This window comes from Sturnira hondurensis, unplaced genomic scaffold (assembly GCF_014824575.4).
Source record: "Sturnira hondurensis isolate 20B ecotype Veracruz unplaced genomic scaffold, ASM1482457v3 Scaffold0022201, whole genome shotgun sequence".
NCBI classification, from domain to species: domain Eukaryota; kingdom Metazoa; phylum Chordata; class Mammalia; order Chiroptera; family Phyllostomidae; genus Sturnira; species Sturnira hondurensis.
In genome coordinates, this window is record NW_028094832.1 from 11,127,294 (window position 1) to 11,149,837 (window position 22,544).

Sequence of the window (22,544 nt, forward strand, 5' to 3'; positions counted from 1 at the left end):
GTTGCTGGCAAGAGTCTCCACTCAGCTTATGGGGTCAGGCCCACTCCAACCCACTTTTTCCTTGGCTCCAAACTGTGGACCCCCTGGCATTGTTGAAAGAAGAACCAGAAGCCCTTCCAGCAGCCACCATGTTGCTCAGGTGCAGGGGCCAGCACCCTGGAGGCCTCCAAATTGGTGAATGCTCATCAGAACAAAGGTCAGGCCCCACTGCAGACATACAGTGACAATGAGGCTCTACTCGGCTCAACATGTCATTCAGAGACCCAGGCAGGCCCTGCCATCTTGAACACAAGGCTTGCAGGGTACTTGGGTGGATGCTGATCTAGTAGTTGGGAGAAGGCGGCAGGGTCTGGTGTGGGTAGTTATGGATCAATCCTATGCTCACATGCCTTCAGCCAGAATTTCATTACATAGCTATGCCCAGAGTGGGGCCTGGCAGTGCAAGAAGACCTGGTACCCCAGGGGAGCAGCTGGCTTGTTCCAACAAGAGCCCCCCACACTGTGGTGTGACTCATTTGCCTAGAACAGGTGGGAATGCACCCTGCACACCATGACCTACTTTGCCTTGTCCTTAGGCTGGCGGGCTCAGGGTGGGTCAGGGGGATGCCAGCAATGCTGCTGGTACAGCAGGAAGAAGGTGTTCAAGGGTAAAAAGAGCCCCCATGCTCACCGCAAATAAGGTCTTCAGTGTCACTCACACCTGGCCCTGCTGCCACAGGGCTGTGGAAGCGCAGACAGGATAGCACGTGGCCCCTCTTCTTTCCTCGTCTCATTTCCTTGTCTCTTCCCTGATGACAAGTGCGTTTGATTTGTTTTATGTTATAAATACATACCACATAAAATTTACCATTTTGTCTTTTCTAAGTGTATACTTTTACCAGCAGTAAGTGCATTCACATCGTCATGCAGCTCTCTCCACATTAAAATACCAACTCCCCAGTCCTCCCATCCCCACCCCGGGCACTCACCCTTCTACTTTCTGTCTCTGAGTTTGACTGTTCTAGGGACCTTATATTTTGTGACTGACTGACTTTACTTAATGTAATGTTATCAGGTTCATTCATATTGTAGCATGTGTCACAATTTTTCTTTAAGACTGAATGATATTCCCCTGTACAGATGGACCACATTTTGTTTATCCATTCATCCACTGAGGAACACTTGGGTTGCTTCCACTCCTAGGCTCTGGTGAATAACACTGCTATGAACATAGGTGTACAAATATTTGGTTTCTTGCTTTGAATACTTTGGGGAATGAATGGCAAATGTGCTTTGCACCATCGTCATTGAGCTCACCGAGCAAGCTGTGTTTTTTTCACAAGGACACTCTTTGGTCTTAAGACACTGCCTACATGGCAAAGGAAAGAAAACATCTTAAACAGCTTTTTCAGCTCTGTCCACACGCACCAGGCACCCACCGCAGGGTTGAATGTGTGCTCTGTGCACAGAGACTACACCTGGCAGGGTGAGCCCAGTGCTGCAGCCAAGGAGCAGGGGCAAAGGGCTGGGTATGCTCTATAAACCTCACAGATGCTGGACAGTCCTTTGTCAGCAGGCTTTTCCTTGGCCTTTAAAAGTGTTTTATTTTGGAATAATTTGAAATTCAAGGAAGAGTTGGGATGATAGTGCCGGGAGTCCCCATAGGCCCTTCACCCGGCACACGCCTGTTTCATCTGAGAGGATCTGGTGGCCCAGGGCTCTTGGTGGATGCTCCACATTCCCACAGTGTCATTGTGGGCTCCAGAGGGGGCGCTCCAGGTGGCCCAGGCTACCCATTCTGTGCTGTATCATGTCCATGTTTTTGCTAGGGTCCCTGTGTAGCTCCTGATGGCCCTTTGAAGTTGCCTGCTTGGCCTCTCACCCCAGGAGATTTTCCTCACCTCTTCAAGCCACATGACTCCCTAACTGTGCTCTGTGGCACCCTCACTCTTTCTGACCATGGTGGGCATGTGGCCTCCTCTGCCCAGGTCTCTTCTGACATGCACAGGCGGGCAGTGGGCCTGGTTTCTCTGCTGTCTGTCCCACAGTGTGACTGAATGGCAGAGGGGACTTCCCTCCTCTCAGCTGTGCTTGCACATGTTGGGTTTGTGACCTTAGATGCGTCACAGGCCAGGAGATGTAGGGCCACATCAGGGACTTTGAGCTTCAGCCAGACTTTGAAGTTAATTAGACCTGTCCTCTGAGGATGAAGGCCGTTGTGTCTCATCTGAGTCAAAATACTAAGCTCTGTGTGAACTTGAAATCTTCTGATGCTAACCAGAAGATCTTTCTGGGATGTCAAGATGACATGTAGGCTCCCAGGCAAAGGAGAGAGTGAACGCCAACAGCCACATTACAAGTCCCAGATCTGCTCCTGTGGACTTGTGTGAGGCATTGTTTTAGCCCAGCTCAGTGAGGAAGTCAGCCAGCCCTGATGGCTTGTGTACCAGCCCTCTGCCAGCTCTGGGCACTACCCAGGGGGTCAGAGGGTGGGGACATCCCAAACCAAGCACCAGGGAGTCTGCTCTGCTCTGCTCTGCTTCGGAGTGTGGCAGTCTGGTTTTCATCTGCATGTTCCTCCCTCATAAATACAGACATGTGACAAGCGGATGCCTCATCACTTTTGTTTCATTTGCTAGCATGATATTCACTCTCCAGCCACCTTTGTTTGTGCCCCCTGCTGTGGGCTGGGCTGGATGCAGACACAGGACACTGCACTCTGCACTCCAGGGCTCACGCTGAGTTCTGAGGCTGTGCCCTGCGGCCTCTGGCCTTCAGTGAGGCCGGGTGTGTCCAGCTGGTGGGTCTTTCTCCCAGAGGGGGCTGAACAGGCTCAGAGATGTGCTCTGCTGGTGGTCAAAGGGTGGCAGATGCCTGGATGTGGATGGAGGGGTCTGGGCCAAGGCCCAGTTAAGTGTGCAGATCTTGCTCGAAAATCATGTGCTGCTCATGCTTTCACACTCTGGGACCCTGCCTTGCTCCTCCTGCAGGAGGCACTTTGTCACCCTCCCTGTCATGTTGCTGGCTGCCTGGAGCTCACCCATTCTCATCTATTTACACCCACAGGACAGAAGTTTTATCTATGCCGGTTCCAACTCAGGTGTGGTCCAGACCCCCGTGGCCTTCTGCGGGAAGCACAGCACCTGCGAGGACTGCGTGTTGGCCCGGGACCCGTACTGTGCCTGGAGCCCTGCCAAGACAGCCTGTGTGGTCCTTCACGAGACCCATAGCTCAAGCAGGTACCCAGCGGTGGGATGTGAGGCATGCAGGTGCCCCACTTGCCCCACCTCAAGAGCATGTGTGTGAACTCTGTGCCCCTTGTTTTGCAGGGGTCTGATTCAGGAGATGAGCGGGGATGCGTCTGCTTGTCCCGGTAAGTTTCTCCTTCTCTCTGTGCTTCCTTCAAGATTAGCCAGTCTTGTAAACATTTCATGATGCTTTGGTGATGTGGCATTTTGCATTTTTTCTTGCTCTACTCAGAACAGAGGCCCGGTATCTTTTGGCAGACCTCGTGACCTTTCTCTGAACCTTGTATTGCAGAAAAGGATGTTTAAAGCCACATAGTATTTTTGTATACTGGAAATCACTCTTTATCCCAAGCTGTAATGTCTGCTCTTAAGATGTTTCTCTCTTCTCTTAGCTTGGGCTTGTTAAATGAAACCTGTACCTCTTGTGAACTGGAGGAAAGATTAGTCCTCGAGCAGTCAAATCAAGACACGGGTAGTGTTCCCCTTGGGTGATCCCACTTCCCTGCCAGGGGGCCAGGTGTGTCCCATTAGAAGGCAGACATGCCCATGGGCTTCTGCCCTCGAGTCCCTGACCTGATGACTGTTATCAGTAAAGACAGGTTTAGGAGGAGGAGACACCACTCAGGATGATGTGTGCAGTGGCCACTAGCAAAAGCATGTCATGTTTGACTCAGAGTGCAGCTTCAGAACGTGCAGCTGGCCGATGCTCAGCCCCTCCCCGCCTGATGCATTTTCTCCCAGGAAACCAGGGTGTGAAATGGGAATTCTACTGCTCAGAGATGCCTCCAATTTCTTTGTCTCCATAATCTCCCATTTATGGCTCATCTTTGCTCTTTGGCCATACATGTCTTTATCTCCTTAATTGTTCTGGAAGATTCCATGTTGCTCCAGTGGGTGAAACTTCTGTGTCCTCTTGTGCGTATTGCCTATTTTTAAAAGAATTTAAGTAGCAAGCAGGGTTGTTGACGCTCTGCGCATTTATTTTGATGTTCCAGATAAAATTAAGGGAAGTTACCAGCAGCATATTTTCAAGCATGGCAGCACAGCAGAACTCAAATGCTCCCAAAAGTCCAACCTGGCACGGGTGGTATGGAAGTTCCAGAATGGTGTTCTAAAGGCTGAGAGCCCTAAGTACAGCCTGGTGGGTAGGAAGAACCTGCTCATCTTCAATCTGTCAGAAGGAGACAGTGGGGTATACCAGTGCCTGTCAGAGGAGAGGGTCAAGAACAAGACGGTCTCACAGGTGGTAGCCAAGCATGTTCTAGCAGTCAAGATGGTCTCATGGAGCCCGGTGGCCTCCTCCTCACCAACCACTTGGACAAAAGGTGTTAGGATCACCCCTGAAGTATCAACAGGGCCCATCCAAGGCTCCTCTCCCCAGACCCCAGCTGTGCAGCTTACCACTCCTTCCAGCCTGGCACCCACCAGTACATCCTGTGAACCAAAGATCGTCATAAACACAGTCTCCCAGGTGCAGTCAGAGAAGACAATGTATCTCAAGTCCAGTGACACCCGCCTCCTCATGTTCCTCTTCCTTCTCTTCTTTGTCCTCTGCCTTTGCCTCTTCTCTTACAACTGTTACAAGGGCTACCTGCCTGGACAGTGCCTCAAATTCCGCTCTGTCATGCTGCTGGAGAAGAAGCAGCCCACCTCAGATTTCTCCGACTGTGAACAGAGTGTGAAAGAGACACTGGTGGAGCAGGGCAGCTTCTCCCAGCAGAACGGAGGGCAGCCCAAGCCAGCCCCGGACACTGGCTATGAGACAGAACAGGACACCATGGCCAGCAGAGCACCCACTGACAGGGAGGACTCGCAGAGAATCGATGACCTTCCTGTCAGGGACAAGCCATTTGACGTCAAATGCGAGCTGAAGTTTGCTGACTCAGATGCGGATGGGGACTGAGGTGTTGCCTGTGGAGAGGTCTTTGTGTTCCCATGCAGTAACCTTGTCCTGTGCCATGTAGGTAGCCCATCCTCCACAAATCTCAGTCTTGTGTCTTTTCTCTTGAGTCCCACTTTGACTTGGTTTCTCTTTGTCCTTTCGGAAAACGGCAAACATCACACCTGGGCTCCCTCGGTCAGTTGGAGCACTGTGAGCCATACCTGCAGGTAGCGGGAAGATGGCTGGACTGCCACTGACCTGGGAAGAATAGTACCTTGAGCGTCACCTCCTCAAAAAGCAGCCACTGAAAGATAATTTAATTCCAGATTGGAAATGACTTTTTAGTTTATCAGATTGGTAACTTATCACCTGTTGTCCAGATTGGCACAAAGCTTTTCTTCTGCGTAATTATTTTGTAGGATTTTGTTTTAATTGTGTTGGCGTGTTAGCTCATTTACTTTTTAAATTACTAAAGCAGATATTTTAATACTCAGAAGATGTACATCTTCTAGATTTTGTTGTTATGTTTGGATAAGATATGGCTTACGTTGCTTCAGATTCTCAGGGATAAACTTAATTTTGCTAAACATGTTCTTTCTGCTTTTAGAAATGCAGACAAAGCCGTCTTTTGAGCACACTGACTTTTTCTTTTTAATTCCTTCCGGGAAGCATCATTTCAGAGAGATTTTCTTTCTATACTTTCTTTTTCTTTTTAACTCTCGAAGAGAAGGCATGGAGGCCCTCCATGACCACCAGGCAGGGCTTTGCGGGAGGGATGGTAGCCCCACTGGGTAGAGCTGGGCCGGCCCAGGGCTTAGGGGGCAGATGTTTCACACTCCATTGCCTGTAGCCACTGGTCACAGCCTCCTGCCCAGACAGACTCTGGTTGTCTGAACATCTCCTTTTTCTTTTTGCTTCCACTTCACACCTCTTACCCACCCAGACTTTCCACTTGGCTGACCTAAGCCGTCCACAGCTAGAAGAGAATTGGGCAGCAGGGAAAGATGGGCCTGTGTCCACAGCTGCCCACAGACATCGTTGTGGCAGACCTGCATGGCCTGGCATTGTCTTTAAGATGTGACAAGTGGTTCAGTTTAACATCGTTGACCTCACACTCCAGCTCCCGCTATCCAAATACCCACAAGAGGAGACTTTTTTCCATGGCAAAGAGCAATAAACTCTGGATTTTTGTGTGCCTGTGTGGACAGTCTCATCTTCCAGCATGATAGGATTTGACTGTTTTGGTGTAAACAATTGTGTTTTATTATAAGATTTACTTTGCTTTTATTTTTCTACTTGGAATTGTATATATTTGGAAAGTAACCAAATAAATGAGAAGCTTATATCCTAAATGTGGGCACGTGATTTGCTGAGGCCATGGGGCCTTCCCCCAGAGGGTGTGATGGGCAGGATGGATGTCTCGTCCCCTCCATGCACGCCTAGGCAGGAGGCCAGGACAGCGCTGGGTACCTTTTTCTTCCTGAGCTTGTTTTCCTTCTCTGCATGTGATGTGTTCCCGATGACTTCTGTCTCAGTACCCTCTCTCTTTTCTGTCCTCTGTCTCGCAGCCTCATCTCCTATGTCCTTCCCTCTTCCGGGGCCCTCTTCCCTGTCCTGTCTGGGCCCCGACTCATCTTCCTCTCCCCGAAGCCCCTGGCTGGCCTTGGGCTCTGGGCCTGACAGCCGCCCGCGGGTCACCTTGCTGCCGCCCTTCCTCAGTGACCAGGCCCAGCACGTGCATGCCCTGGGGACCTTCCACCTCTTCTGCCAGGCCACAGGTGAGCGGGGCACCTGTCCAGGTGGGGTGCGGGGCTGCAGGGGCCTCCTTCAACAACACTACCTTTCTAGCTGCCAACCTCAGTGATCCATAGCTATTTCTCTAAGCAGCTGGGCCCAACCAACTTGTCCCACAAAGGCTGTGTGTTAACTGTTTTAGGCTTAGCAGACCAGCGTTTCTGTCCCAACTGCCGAGCAGCTTCCAGTGAGTGAAAGCTATGCATCAGACAGGTCAGATGTGGCCCAAAGGATGAGGTTGCCAATCACTGGTTTATAGCAGCAATTTTCAACCTTTTTCATCTCATGGCACACAAAAGCTAATTACACCAGTTGAAAATCACCGGTCGATAGGATTACTTACATGTCTGAAAACAAGTTGGGTTTGAGGATTTTGGATGTTTCAAAAACTAACTTCAGAATTTCCAGAATAGGAATTGCTTTAACAACTTGTTTGGTGATATTTAAATGCAGAAAAGACCATAAGTGTAGCAGATGCCACTCAGACCTGGGAGGCATTCATTGGATAGTACTGGGATGGGACATCAGGCACACCCACCTTTGGAGCCTGTGGGTGGGCATCTAAGTGGCCATAAAGAGAAAACAAGACACTATAGGCCTGGCAGCCCCGTCCTTTACTGAGAAGAGGAATGAACTTAATACGGAAAAAAGCAAATCCTGTTTTGTTTAGTTTTCTGAGGTTTTAAACTATGAGAAGCTAAGAATGTCAAGCTGCTGCTTATCCCCCTGTTGAGTGAGCTCACTGGCCTCTGATCGTCCTCTGTCTGCTGTGAACCAGCACGTGTGGCCACTGGTGGCTCTGCACAGGCCATGGATGGTGGGCAGGGGAAGTTGCCTAAGAATGGGAGGTGGTAAAGCCAGACTTCAAGGACAGGTCCACATGGCCCAGGCCTCTGCTCTGGGCTAGGCCACCTGGCTACTGCTCCTACACCAGTGATTCCCTTGGGGCAGCACCCAGGACCTTCTCCAGCCCCTGGAACTGGCCTCTGCGGGCAAACTGGCACCCTTCTTTTCAGTGGGAAAGTGGGGGAAATGGTGCTGGGTTCCTACTACCTGGCAGAGGATGGATGCAGGCAGGCCCTGTGGTGGGGAGCCATGCACTTTTACATGTGAGCTCTCAGGTATGTGTTACCTGTTCTCTGGGTGTATGCATGCACACAGCCTCTGGGGTGGGGAAAGGGTGAAGACTGGGGCCTGGGAAAACAGATGTCGTGGCTGGATCAGAACAAGAAGCTACTCTGGGTATTTCAGACATGGCAAGTTTAGTGCAGGAGCTTTAGTTACAAAGATTATGGAAGGCCTGGGGCCAAAGGGAGGGAAGGGTGCTCAAAACATAGTAAATGCACTGCAGGTGGCCTCCTGCAGCTGTTGGGCAGGAGCAATGAGGAGTCAGAGCAGTCCTCGCCCCACCACATGGCCATGCCTTCACTGCACTTGCTGCTGAGGGGCTTCAGGAAGCCTGCCCACTTTCTGAGAGTGCCTGCATGGTGGGTCCTAGAGGGATGCTGGTGGCCTTGCAGCCCAAGCAGGTAAAGTGGACAGAGGGAAGTGAGGAGGCAAGAGGGCAGACCCCTCAGCACCACTGATCTGAAAGAGCAGGAGGAGCAGGTGCTCAGGGTAGCTGGACCAGGGAAACTGAGGACCTCCAGCCCTCCATTGCCCTCCTGCTCATAGGTTTACTGTTTCTTTCCAGAGTCGTTTGCCCCACCATGGACCTTCCCTAGTTCCACTGAGGCCACAACCTGAGACAGTGGAGTGGCCTGGGATGGATTGGCCTTTCTAGAGAGCCTGTTGTGAGCCATCCAGGAGGGGGTGCTCTTTAGGTCATATTCAGGGTCAAGGCTACCCCAAGGAGTCCAAGGCTCTGCATTTGCCCCCAATGGGCTGAGGTCTGCAAACTGAACACCTTACACATGCCACACACACTGCACATACCACATAAACATACCACATATACACACCTTATAAACCACACACAAACACATCCCAAACACATACACACTCCACACACACACACTCCATCCCAAATCACATACACCCCATGCACATCATGCACACCACACATAGCACACATACAGCACAGTATACACGGTACGTACTCCACACACACCACACAAAGTATACACAAATATGCACACCACACCCCAATCTGGAATCTTTGGAGCCTCCTGGAGATAGGGTGGTGCCTGTGGCTCCCCCAAGAACAGATCCTCTTTGGCAGCATGTGAGGGAGAAGTGAGTGCACCAGACAGTGCTGGGGGAGGCCAGGCCTCATCCCAGACCACCCCTCATCCTCATGTGGCCTCTGGCAACCCCGAAGCCCTGCTCCTACTCCACACTCTAGAAAGACTCCCTTCTCTGCTCTTTTCAGCAGGCAAAAACCAGGCAGTGGCCCTCAGGGGCCTCACTGATGGGCCTTCAAACACCCACTCCTCAACCTGCTGCTCCTAAAAGCAATCTGCTACTGAGGGATGAAGCAGATGAGTGGGGCCCTCTGAGGCCCCACATAGAACCTCTTCCTAGGCCTGTTCTACCACAGCCATAGGCATTGGGTGACTCCAGTGACACGTCCAATATAGGCATGTGTTTCCCCTTGCCCCTAAACCTAGTGCACAAGCCAATGCTGGCTCACACTGTGCAATGTGGTTGCTCAAGTAGATGGTTAACGTGGCAGTGTCTCCGGCCACCCCAAACCCTGAGTCCTGGAAGATGGTGGACTAAAGGCCAAATCACTCTTCAAGTCATGGTCTACACAAGTGTTGGTTGATTCCTCTATAGCCAAGGTTCCTCCCTTTCCAGGTGACTTCCTGTGAAGTCACCACAGAGCTCAGTTTATGAAACCATCACACAGGGGCTCAGGCTCTGGCCCAGGTAAGACGAGGTTGGTTTCTAAAGGTGGCCACAGCCTCAAAGCTCAGTGACTCTGATCAAGAAGAGTCAGAACAAGACTCTTCCTTCTGTCTTCTGGACTTCTCAGTGTAATGTGTGTGTATGTGCATGTTTGCATGTGCATGCCTATATGTGCCTTTGCATGTGTATATGTATGTGCATGTACACACATACTGATGTGTATGTGTACAATTATGTGTGTGTTCTTTTTTGGTCTGAAGCACCCTGCACACTGTGCTGTGGCCATGCCTCCACTCAGGGTCTGAGGCCTGAACATGGCAAGAATTCTGGGTTCTGGAGTGGTTGTCCAGACTGCTGCCTTCCATCTGGAAGGGGTCTACATGCACTATGCAGAGATAGGAGAATACTGAAAAAGGAAGAAAAGGGGGTTCAAACTGAAGAAATAAGTAAGCATGCAGTTGTTTCACTTTTCTGAAATGAAAATCTGTGCTCCTTGTGGCAAAATTAGAATTTCACAGACAAGCAGTGAAATAACCTCACTGCCTGCACGTAAGCACATGTAGCTTTGTTGTAAATGTGGACGTAGAGGTGGCAGCAGTGGACAGTGATGTGTCCACATCCATTCACATGCAGACCATGCACTTGCATGTGCAGGTCTACAGACGCAGAACTAGATCTACAGAATTTTGTAACAAAGGCGGAACCATTCTCTATCCCGTGGGCCTTGTCCCCATCCTTGATGTGACTGCCCTTCTAAGTCATAGCTAGACCAGTGTCATTTTTAAAGCTAAGAATGGACCTCCTATACCTTAGGTAACATTTGGATATTCAGGTTTGAATGGCCTTTTATGTATTAACTGCAATGTCAGCACTCAGAGCCCCATTAGCCCCTGGGGTCAGAGGGGCAGCAAAAGGAAGCCTGGATCTCAGGAGGGTCCTAGTGCCCAAGCTCCTGCAGGGACGGTTGGTGCGAGTGTGTGTGTTGGGGTTCCTGAAAGGCCAAGGATGACCTGTGGGGGGTAGTTGACTCATGAGTTGGTCATTTGCCAGAAATGGTTGTCTCTCCACATTGGGGGCAAGGTGTCCCACCATCACCTTGTTAGAGTCGCAATGCTTAGCATGTTTGGTGAGGTGGTTTTTCCAGAAGCTGAGTCTCTTCTCTGTTATATGATAATCCATATGCCTTCACAACAGAGTGGTGCTGTCCTGTAGTTCCTCAGAGTCTCCTGTGTGCAGGAGCTTCATTCACAGAAGGGGCCCCCCCATGAAGCTAAGAGACTGTGTAGGCACCCCCCCCATATCTCTGCAACATTGTAATACATCTTTGCCAGGTACAGTCCAGCACATGAGACACACTGAAGAGGACAGGCAAGGAAATTGGGTGGTGGAGACCTGGCAGAGCACCTTTCCTTTTCCCAGCTGGGTCTGCCTGATTTCTGTGCCTTTGTGGACTCCAGGACCTGCAGGGCAATGCACGGTCCTGGGAGTCTGGCATGAGTGTCTTTGGTGCATGCAGCCTCTGGGTGCTTCGAGAATGTCCCCCCCAGAGGTGCACCCAGGCCTCTAGTTGCTGTCAGGACCCTGGGCATGAGAATGGGTGGTAGGCTAACTCAGTGGCAGATGGCCCTGGGATTGGGGTAGACCACATGCATGGGGCACCTGGATGAGGCTTTCCTGCATGGAGCTGCATTGACAGCTAGGGGGCACCTGGCAGGGATGTGGCCCAAGTACTTGGGGTGGATCCCCATCACATCCCCTCCATTTGGGCTCTCAAGCTCCCAATTCCAGGATGGGTTGGTCTCACTACTCAGGGAGAAGCCACCGGTGTCAGGGTTTCTGGTTTTGTCAAAAAAATAGAATCAGCCCTGGCTGATGTGGCTCAATGGATTGAGTGCCAGCCTGAGAACCAAAGGATCACTGGTTCAATTTCCAGTCAGGGCATATGCCTAGGTTGTGGGTCAGGTCCCCAGTAGAGGGTGTGCCAGAGGCCACCCCACAGTGATGTTCCCCTCTCTTCCTCCCTTCCCCTCCCTAAAAATAAATAAATGAAATCTTTTTTTAAAAAGTAGAACAAGCTCCACACCAGTGGCCTCCTCATATGACGTGGGCCGTGGTTGGGTAGGAAGGCATGGACCCTGAGGTGAATGCTGGGAATGGAGGCTCCCACCAGCCCCTGCCCACAGAGGCCAGTCCGGGTGGCCATGCAATCAGGCCCCGCATGCTGAATTTCCATGGGGCAAGCTCCTGTGGGAGAGATAGGTTTGGGCTGCCTGGGTCTCCACTGCTGTTGCAGTGTGGTGACCCTGCTGACCAGTTTTAACTTTCCCTTTCCCTCTCTCTCTAATTTCCTCTGCATTCAGAATGAGTTGGATAGTTTTTTTTTTAAAGAATAAGTGGAACGTAAGTACTTCTTTAACATTTTTGTTTACTGTGGTTAAATACACATTTAAAGAACATTTGATGTTGATTAAGGATGTCCTCATGACAGGCGCACATGGCGTTTTTCGTACTGTTCGTGTCCCAGGAGCTGTGGTTTCTGGGCAATTTTGCCCCTGAAAGGTCCCAGCCCATGTCGTTGGGGTGGGAAGTCAGTCCTCAGCTCAGGCCACCCAGGTTCCTCATCCCAGCATTGGTTGTGAGAACCTTCCAGATGCTACTGTGACTCATCTTGGGGGCTCCAGGCCAGGGGGCGTCATCAGCAGGCAGTACCAGGGGATGAGGAAGGAGACTGGGCCTTTTTAAAAATGACCACAGTGTCTGGTCAAAGCAAAGTGTTGCTCTTGATTATAATGCCTCACAAGAATCAGTTTTTAAAGTAAGAGAGTCCACTGAGATGCCTGACAGCCAGGGCCCAAACAGGGTGTTGTGTCATGAAGTACATTGTGCGATTATGGTTGTAGATACAGGTGTGTGTAGACCTGAACATGCCTACGTGTAGAGGAAGATAACTGTATATGTTCACATGTGCCTGTGTGCCTATATGTTATCTATGGCCAGAGCACAAAACTACAAAAAGTTATGGTGGCAGAGTAAGAAAATAAAAAAAAAGTGAAAAAACTTGGGAAGGCTTGTCCACTAGGCCAGGACAGCCAGTGGGCTGCCGGGCAAAGCACTTTTGAACAACTTTCAAAAATTCCTTCAGGGTCTATGGCACATTTCTTTTTTTCAAGATAGCATTTTGTTTTTATTATAAAAGTACTGTTTGTTATAATGAATTCGGAAACTCCAGGAAAGTATAAGAGCAAAATTTAAATGACCTAAAATTAAACTACTGAAAGGTAGTCACCACTAACATTCTGGCCATTTTTAGGCCTTTTTTCTGTGAATATATCTGTGTCTTCACATTGTGTACCCATCATGTTAGTTTGACAACACGGTAGCTGTCATGTCATTGATGGGACCCCTGTTGGACGTTTCCCGACTTCTCACTCACAGGCACAGCGTCAGTTCTCCTCCATGGGGTCCGATCATCAACTCAGGAATTGTTCTCAGGACCGTGTGGTTCAAGGATCTGACCTTCCCTGGGGAGGAAGTTTCTTTGCAGACCCTTCCCATGGTAGAAGGCTGATGAAGGGACTGCACAGGGGTTGAGAGGAGCCGTGCAAGGACCTGATGGTGCTAAGGATCCACGGAAAGTAATCTTTGTTAAGTAGAAGTCTCCTCTTTTCTAAAAGATGTACCAAATGTCTGCCCAATACCTTCCCCTCCTTGGGTTGTGTTCAGGGCCTCCTCCACATCTGCTTCCCCCTGAATATGGCCATGAACGCACTCCCACATGCACACACACCCAAACGTCTGTTGCTGTCTGTGCTGGTTTGTTAATCACTCTGCTCCGTGATATGTTCTCTCTGCTCTGTGGACTCCAGCCATAGGAAAACAGATGTAGTTCTTTCTGCTGCTGACTGTCTTCCACAAAGGCACATTTTATTTCATCCTTCCTAGATTAGTGGGCATCTAGGAAGAATCTGGCCTTTAAAAACTGAGTCTCGGGTGGTGTGGGGCAGCTCTGGCCCACCTGCAGTGGGCAGAGTCCACACAGACTAAGAGACAATTGTCAGGGAGCCAGGTTCCTGGGCAAGGGGGCTGGTGGGTGTCCCCTAGTCTGTGCTGTTGGGGTGCCTGCCCAGTGCAGATGGAAGTGAGGGGCAGCAGAAGGGGCAGCGTGCCTGGAGGGAGTCTGCAGGCGTGCCTCCATCACTGCTCTCACTGAGCTATGACTGGCCTGGGCTTCCGGGGCTAGACCAGGCTGCTGTGCCTGTCTGGGCCTGGCCTGGCTTTTGTGGTTGTCCTAACTTAGTGGGTCTGCACACACCCCAGCAGGAGCTTGGTGGTGCTCACTCCTTTCTTCAGCAAACCCTGATGGAAGCCAGTGTGTACACCGACCACAGTGGAGGTGTCCTGCTCATTTGTCCTTCAGTAAGGATGGAAGTTGGGCCTGTCTTGGCACAGCCCCTGGCCTAGGGCTGAGGCCTAAAACCCACAGGTCCACCCAGCTGCTCTGTAGATGAGGAGGCGGCCCCAACAGGATGCTGCCAGTGCTGGGACCAGAAGCCAGGTCTTGCCTATATCTTGCTTCTGAATCTTCATGCACTGCTTTTCACTGCCCACCCTTCTCTCCCCTTAGTACTAGGCTGGAAGCTGGTCCCTGGTCCCAGTGGCGGGAAGCCTGGGTGCCTATGCTGCATTCCTGGCCCACGGCTGGCTAAGCAGAACTGAGCCCCGACTAGGGGTGGAAGGAAAGTGGGGGGACCCATTCTCTATTCTCTTCCATGTCTTTATTTATGTGGGATGGACCCTCTGCCCTTCTCAGTGCTGTGGTGCCTGTCCCCTGGCCTACCCAGGAGCTCTTGGGGACAGTCACACCCATTTGCTTGTCAAGGCCCAGCCAGGCCCCATAAAGGGCAGGAGCTCTGGTCACTTGTTTGGTGGAGATAATGGGTGTGGCTCTGAGGAGCAGAAGCTTTGGCTGAAGGTGATGGCATCAGGACCAGGTGGTGGTGGAGGAGGGGATTGAAGTGCCCAGGCCCAGAGCACCAGCACAGAACAGACCCCTGCCCCCAGAGCACTGCCACCAGGCACTGCACTGGGTGCACAGCTCATTGAGAAAGGAGAAGCAAGTGCAGCCCCTAATGGCCTAAGCATGTGTTCAGGGATCACAGCGTGCAGACACATTTTGAGAAACACACCTGAGGGAGGCTGAGGAGCAGGCACACGGGGTAGTGAGAGCACTGAGCATGTATGTCTATTTCTTCTGGGGTCACTGGGGACCACAGCAGGCACTGCCCTGGGGCCTACTCCAGAGGCAGGCCAGGGACAGAGCTGAATGCTGTCCTGTCACTTCAAGTGCAGCTGGGACAACAGAATTCCCCAATCTGACGGGCTCTCGGGCTCTCGGCCCCTGCCCCTGCACCAGGGCAGTTTCTGTGGGTCCCTGCGGGGTCCTTGGACACAGGGTGGAGCTGGCCTGTGTGCCTCCAGGTCCTGCGGATGTTCGCTTTGTCTGGGAGAAGAATGGGCACAAACTGGAGACATGTGTCCCCGTGCAGACCCACATGCTTCCAGATGGCAGGGCCTACATGCTCAGCTGGCTGCGGGACACCATCCATGAGAGCACTGAGTACCGCTGCTCCATCCTTTCATCAGTGGGGAGCCAGACCTCCCAAGTGCAGGTCACCGTGATGAAGCATGGTAAGTGGTGCCCCCCTCCTCCCGACCCTGCTGCAGCTCTCTCCTAGGCCAGGATTTTTCACTGTTTACTCTGTGTCTCCAACAGCAGGCTGTGGGGTGACATTTCAGTGTTGCTGTCACTAAGAAAGATGAAAGTTCATCTTCAGCCTGCCTCCCCAGGCCACAGATATTGGTCTCCTGTCCTCCTGGAGTGTGTGACATTATTGGGATGGCTGAGCCCTGTGGGTCTGTTATGATGGACCTTCCTGTGCTTTTGCTTCCCGCATAGGTACCACTGTGTTGAGCTCCATCTGCTTGGTTCTGAGTTCTTAATTTTACACTAGACTCTCAAGTTGTCTTAAGTCCCTGATCAGCAGACTTAACTGGTGTCCTGTCCTCTCCTCAGCCTCCCAAACTTCTGTAAGAGGGGCCAAGTGCCTCCCTTGGCTAATGCCTGGAGGCTGGAGGGTCTGTTTCTCAGACTTCAGACTGTGTGTCCTGTGTCCCAGGCACACTTACGTTGTTTTTCTGTGGAGTTTGTCTTCCAGCCCACCTCAGACGGAGCATCTGGGAAGTCAGTGTTTCCACAGCCTATGTTTCTCCTCTGTCTTCACACTTCAGATGAGAGTTTGGCTGGGGGAACAATTCTGGCCTAAAGTCATTACCTCTGCGTCTGAAGGCTTGCTCCATGAAGCCAAGGCCTGGGGAACCTCTGGCTCCCAAACCTTACCTGTGACTATATATGACTACTGTCACTTTTAGCACCAAGCAAGTTCAGGTTTTTATTCCTGGAGAGCCCATTACATGTAGAAGCCCCTGCCCTTCAATTCTTGGAGGTTTTCTTGAACATTTGCTCACTGTTCTTCACTTCATTGGCTGTTATCTCTCTGAAGATACTTTCTAAGATGCTGGCCCACTTGGGTTGGCCCACTGCCCGTCCATCATCTCTTTGTCATCTGTCGTCTCTCCGTTTTCCCTCTACTTCTGATAGCTCTTCTTAACTTTATCATGCACACCTGTACTGAGCTTTCATCTATCACATTTTTATTAGTAAGAGCTTTGTATTGTTCTGTTGTCGTTAAATTCTGTTCTTGGTTCATGGATATAGTATTCTTGCTTTACTCTCTGAGGATGTGGATTGATTTATTGTTTTCTTCTTCCTCTAAGTTTCCATTTCTGCTGGTTTTTTCTGTCTTCTCTTTTCCTCAGAAATCTCGTGGCCCTTGATTGTCTGCTTACATTTAAAAGAGAGACACAAAGATCCCTCTTGCCGAAGCCCTTTCTACCCAAGGTGTGGTCTGGGTGCTGGCAGCATTAGCATTATCTGGGAGCTCATTGGAAAACTGGTTAAAAATGCAGAGTATCGGGTCTGGCTCCAGAGCTGCTGAATCAAAGTTCTCTAGATGATGCCTGTGGGCACCAACATCAGAGAAATCAGTCTGCCTAGTACTGTTACAGAACAGGGCCAGGGGGTGGGTGGGTATGATATACTGTTACCGAAAGGACCCTGCACTAGGTGTGCTATGCCCGCCACCAGAGGAGTCTCTCAATGCCAGAGATTTGTGAAAAGGAAAGTAAATGTTTATTTAGAACTATACAGACTTAAAGTAGTGATCCAATGTCTTCATTAAAATATTAAAGTCTGTTAGGATACCCATAGACACACACAGTCCTTCCTTCTCCCTCTGCCCTAATCTGGGGTACCATATCTCAGGAAAAGAAGCAGAAACTCATGATTCAGGCTCCCAGCACCATCAGCTGTGTCGCCACCACAATCTCCAGTTAATCCAAAACCATGTGGCACCTTCTCATGGCCCACCAGCAAGAGTCCTTTCACTCTTTTTCTTCCAGGCAGTCTCTCCTGCTTCCTAAGCCACGTGGCAAAAGGGAGCACCCCAAAGCTGTGGGGGTCCCCACTCTGCCAAAGCCACGTGGTTCCCTCTTCACATGACTACTGAGTCTGGGTTTAAATCCTAGTGCTAATCTTCCTCTGAAGCCCCATTTCTAACTCCTCCCACAGTCAGTTACACCTGCCAGCATTCACGTATTCTTCCAGCTTTACCGGGCTGCCATCGTAAGTCTGGGCAGATGTGGCCTCATGGCATGAAGCCAATCTTCTCCAAGCTCTCACGCAGGCTCTGTAACCAGAGGGGAGCTACCTCCCAGTTACATCTTGGGTGGAAGTCACTCCCATCCCCCTGGCTCAAAGCAAGGCCGCAGCTATTTAACATATCTATGAAACCAGTTAAAGACTATAGATAGGTTAAATGACCATGCCAGAGGTTAGCTGCAAAGCTGTGGTTGTACAAAATAGCTCTCAATGGCCCAGCTCCAAGTGTCCCTTCCCTCAACTTAAACCTGTGGTGGGGGAGGGGTGAGGACATCCTATATATTTTTCTAATATTTCCTGGACACCTTGAGTTCTGGACCCCATTCCAAATCCCTATTTGGGGCTCCCCTCTTGGCTGCACCCTGTTACAGTACCTCTTCACTTTCCCATGTGCTGTAGTCCTCTGGGGGCATCCGGTTGCAGCCCACACTTGGAGCGACAGACCCTCCAGGATTTCCGTTGGGATGTCAGTGGGGACTTAACTTAGGCAGGAGGCCAGGGCCTCGTCATTTACCATGGAAAGCAGTGAACCTCTATGCTTTCAGTGTAAGCCCCACCCTCAGGAGAACATGCACAAGCCCTCCAGTCCTGTGCCCTCTGAGATGGATCGATTTCTTGTGGAGCAAGGGAGGGAACTTCCCTGGCTGGGTTGAGTGGAAAGGACCCTGGGGGACATGATTCTGCTTCTAAACAGCTTTTGAAGAGGGCTGCTTGTTAGCAGCAATGGCCAGGTTCCAGGCCATTCTGTGAGATTGCTCCTTGGTTTCCACATTCAGCCTGGGATTCAGCTTCCTTAAGTCAGCAGTTTCCAGTGGCCCCTCTAGGCTTCAACTACCAGGCTTTTGCTGTTTCCTCTGCTCCTCCCCAGTTTTCAAAAGTATGTATGTGTGTGTAGATTGATAGATATTTAAATGGCTTTTTAAATCATTTTAACTGGGGTTTTAGAGGCAGAAAAAATCATTGTAGAAATTTACTACCGCCCAGAACCTCTGGTCTTTTCATTTCTGTAAAATGTCCTGCCTGTTGCTGTCAGGGTAACAACAGAAAAATCGTGTAAACGTGCTGTGAACTGTGACGTCTTATCCAGGAGTTAGGTGAGCAGTGCTGTCAGTAGCTAGGTAGCTGAAGCCCATTGATGTGTGTTTTTTAAAGACTTTATTTATTTTTAGAGAGGGGAAGGAAGGGAGAGAGGGAGAGAAACATCAATGTGTGGTTGCCTCCCTACGCACTCCCTACTGGGACCCACAACCCAGGCATGTGCCCTGACGGGGGATCCAATGGGCAACCCTTTGGTTCACAAGCTGGCACACAATCCAGTGAGCCACACCAGCCAGGGCCCATTTGTGTTTTACCTCATCTAAGTCAGTTAGTTGTCTTATGAAGTACGAACTGTTATCCACAGTTGGCAGATGATGAAAGTTAAATAACTTGCCCATGGTCACACCACTCTCAGCCAGTACTGGGTAGAATCTGACTTTGATGATGGAACTTGCTTGGGTAAATCACTCTACAGATAGCAGACATAATCACAGTGAAGACACCTCAGCATTTTCTTATCTCACCCAGACCTTACTGAAGGTATGGGAGCAGGATAAGTTTAGGATGTGCTCTGTCAGGGGTTCCTGCAGGGCCCTGCAGTAAATGACCACAGGCTGCAGGCAGGCTCTCAGGTCTGCTCAGGATGTGAGCTCTGCTTCCTGAGGGGAATAGGTTCTTGTACCCCTTTTCTGAAACTACTGGCAGGCACTATTTTTTGTCCAAAGCAACAACACAGCTCATTTTTGTGTTTGTAAGGAAAAACTGGCTCAGGGTTGTGCCATCAGACATCCCTGTAACTCGTTTTCATAATCCAGGATCAAACACTTGGCAGGCTGTGAGGATCCAGTAACAGGTGATGTAATGTTCCCAGAATGCAGTGTCTGCTGGCCTACTGGGAGGCCACAGGCTGATTTCTGAGCCTCAGCCCTGCCCACCCGAGGCCCAGGGTCTCTGCATTACTCCAAGAGGTGTGAGAGATTAGCCTCTCTCTTGCCTGGGCAGGAAGTGCAAGTGAGATGTGGAGGACAGGGCCAGCCAGCATACCGTGGGGAGCAACTGCCACCAGAGCTGGTAGCCTGGAGAAGGGCAGCGGTGAGGAATAACTAACTGGCTGTAGTCCCCACATCCAAGAAGACGAGGCCCTCAGGGGTAAATAAATCCCTTACACACCACCACCTGGCTTCAGGCTTGGCTCAGCCCAGCAGTGGGGCCTCTGCAGGGGGATGGTCAACTACCACTCGCTGGCACCTACCCCATGGTGAGCACCCAAGGTGCCACAAAGGCCTACGGAACTGAGACCTTGAGCCCCACTTCTGTCTTGCAGAGGTGACCCAGCAGGAGAAGTGGACCAGAGAACTTGCTGCCTGGAGGGCCATGGTTGGGGAGCATGAACACATGATGCAGAGCTGGAGGAAGGTTTGGGTACGTGGCCCAAGGACAGCTGCCCCTCTGAGGGGATTGCTTGGGGCCCATTCTCCCACTGGGTGGGCCCTCACAGCAGACTGAAGTCAGGAAAGACAGGAGGGATGTGGGTGTAAAGAGCAGGGCCAGCTGCTTCTGGTTAGCTGTGTTCCCACCTCCCAGACAGAGCAGAAACCTGGAGCAGGTGGAATATAGGGTGCTGGTGAGAGCAGTTGCTTGTGGCCTCAGCACTTGGCTGGGTGTCGGCTGGGGGAGCCCCAGAGGTTGCAGGCACGTGGGCAAGGAACATGCTCATCCTAGCACAGAGGCGACAGAACAGGCATTCCCAGGCAGACCCCAAGGAGGCAGAGGCATCCAGCCCTGGGCTCCCTTCTTGGCTACCACCTCAAGGCCAGGCAAGATTATCATGGGAAGGAGTGGTCAGCTGTGACAGTTCAAACCTGAGGTCTTACAGTGTCCTGGGTGAAAGGGCTGCACAAGTCCCTTCTTGTGGCCAGCAGGCTGCTTGTGACTCTTCCTTCAAGCCTAGCCTTCCCACAGGGCCCCCTTCTAGACCCGAGGGAGAGCACACAGGACAGGGGACTTGAGGCCTTTGCTCAAACCTGAGACAGTCTGTGGGGAAACTGGGTAAGAGGAGGAGAGGCCCACTGTCCTGCCAAGAATTTAAACACATTGTTCTTTCAGGAAAGCTGTAACAAGGATACCTTTTAGCCACCAGGAGACAGTGATGACCAATGCCACCTGCCACACCCCCTGGAGAGGCCCAAAAGGGAGCTGTCACTTGCCTGCTCAGATGCAACCTTGGGGCTGAAAGCAAAGGAGGGCAAAGAGCCCCAACTAGACCTATGGGATAGTAGCTGGAACTTGTTTGTAAATTAGGTGCTTACATGTGATAGGACGTCTGTCTGGCAGAAGCAGGAAACCAGGACGGTTCATGGGCTGGAAACAGACTGGTTCAGACAGCAGTGTGCATGACAGCTCCTTCCCAGAAGCACTGTTGTTATCCTCTACAGATCACTCACTCCTATGTGATTAGCCTAACTGCCCAGAACTGATGGTGTCAGCACAGGCCCCTCCTACAGGCTTAACTGCTGTAAATGGAGCCTGCCTCTGGTACCCTCCTTCAAACTCAGCCACTTTACCCTGAGGTGCACTATAGTGGAGGGAAGGCAAGACTCCAAACAAAAAAATTGCCTTGACCTTGAGTGACGCTTAGGTCTATAATGGGAGCTGCCATAGATTTGACGTCTTTGTGTTCATCCTCACTAATCTTAGTATCGGACTGTAAAGATCTGAGTGTACACTGTCCACTTGCAGCATCGGCCATGGGCATCCAGCTTCTCTGAGGCATCTCCTGGTGCCGTGTCGTTTTCTTCACAGTGGGTTGATCTGCCGAGAGGACTGTTACACCTGCTTGAGTCTAGTTACGAAAGCTCCATCTCCAGAGCCCCCACCACATGTGTGTGAAGATGAGGGCCCAGGCCCAATGCAGCCCAACCTATAACCACACGGACACATGATTTGTGGAATGACCATTCTTAATAGCATAGCAGCCTATCATAATCCAAAACCTGTCAAAAATAAAGCTGAACTTCTCTTCTAACCTTAGCAAATGGATGTCTCCTCAGCCTCCTGACCACAGCCTGTATGCAGACTTGTCCTGAGACTAGTAAGTTTTCTAGCAGCCTTCTTAAGAGAGCAGCACACACTTCCTGTCAGTTACTTCCAGGATCCACTGTGAAAAAGAATTCCTGGGGATGGCTCACTTTGGGGTTAGATTCATCCTGACTGACCCTTCACCCCCTCCACCCTCCCACCCAGGTGCCCGCCCATTATGCCCACCCAGTACGCCAGAGGACAGTGATCCAGCTCACTGACATCACACACCATGATGTAGATTTTTTTAAGACACCCATCAACTTTCACTTGGTTTTCACGTGGGACACGGCTCCAGCCACTATGGATGCTGAGTGAGCTGCTCTCAGGTTTGGGACTTTCATGCTCAGCAAAACAATTCAACACTTCCAGTTGTCACAGGAATGTTCTGTTGGGAAATGTCCATTGAGGATGAATTTGGATGCTCAGAAAAATAAAGGTGGACAGTTCCACATCTTCTCAGTGAAGTCTGTACTTTGGAGGCCCAATGCTATCTGAATCCTTCAGCTCTGTTGGTCACTGAGCCACTGTCTGCAGTGGTGGCCTCTGTGAGGAAAATGACAGCTCAGCCAGGGCAATGGGGCATTAAGTCACATATGAAAGAAATACGATGTGGAAGCCCACTTCTCTGCTTCAGTTTCCTCCACCCTGGCTTAGCTAAACAAACGCCATGGCCAGAGACCTCAGGGCTCTGAATAAAGGACCTGCATGGCCAGCAGAAATATTTTCAATGATTTTTTTTAAAGATCATTTTGAGTAAAATGTCAGCAAACTCACAATTACTAACAACCACACCTAAAACAAAAACAAACTGAGCAAACAACTAGAACAGGAACAGAGTCACAGAAATGGGGATCATATGGAGGGTTAGCAATAGGGGAGTAGGAGGAAGAGAGAG

General features: G+C 50.8%; 1 protein-coding gene across 9 annotated transcripts in view; it reads left to right on the plus strand.

The window, feature by feature from the left end:
* SEMA4D (semaphorin 4D) overlaps positions 1-22,426 on the plus strand; it is a 108,964-nt gene extending 86,538 nt beyond the window's left edge. For 5 of the 9 annotated variants that reach the window (XM_037034815.1, XM_037034817.1, XM_037034814.1 and 2 more), the window contains 3 exons: positions 3,046-3,218; positions 3,309-3,352; positions 4,223-6,602. In XM_037034815.1, coding sequence (XP_036890710.1) covers positions 3,046-3,218; positions 3,309-3,352; positions 4,223-5,130 — 1,125 coding nt within the window. In that variant the 3' untranslated portion in view covers positions 5,131-6,602. Of the gene's footprint in view, positions 1-3,045; positions 3,219-3,308; positions 3,353-4,222; positions 6,603-6,677; positions 6,888-15,231; positions 15,442-19,892; positions 19,991-20,674 lie in introns of those variants that run through there. The other 4 variants (XM_037034819.1, XM_037034820.1, XM_037034821.1 and 1 more) reach the window with 4 other exon arrangements.
* The last annotated feature ends 118 nt before the right edge of the window (positions 22,427-22,544 follow it).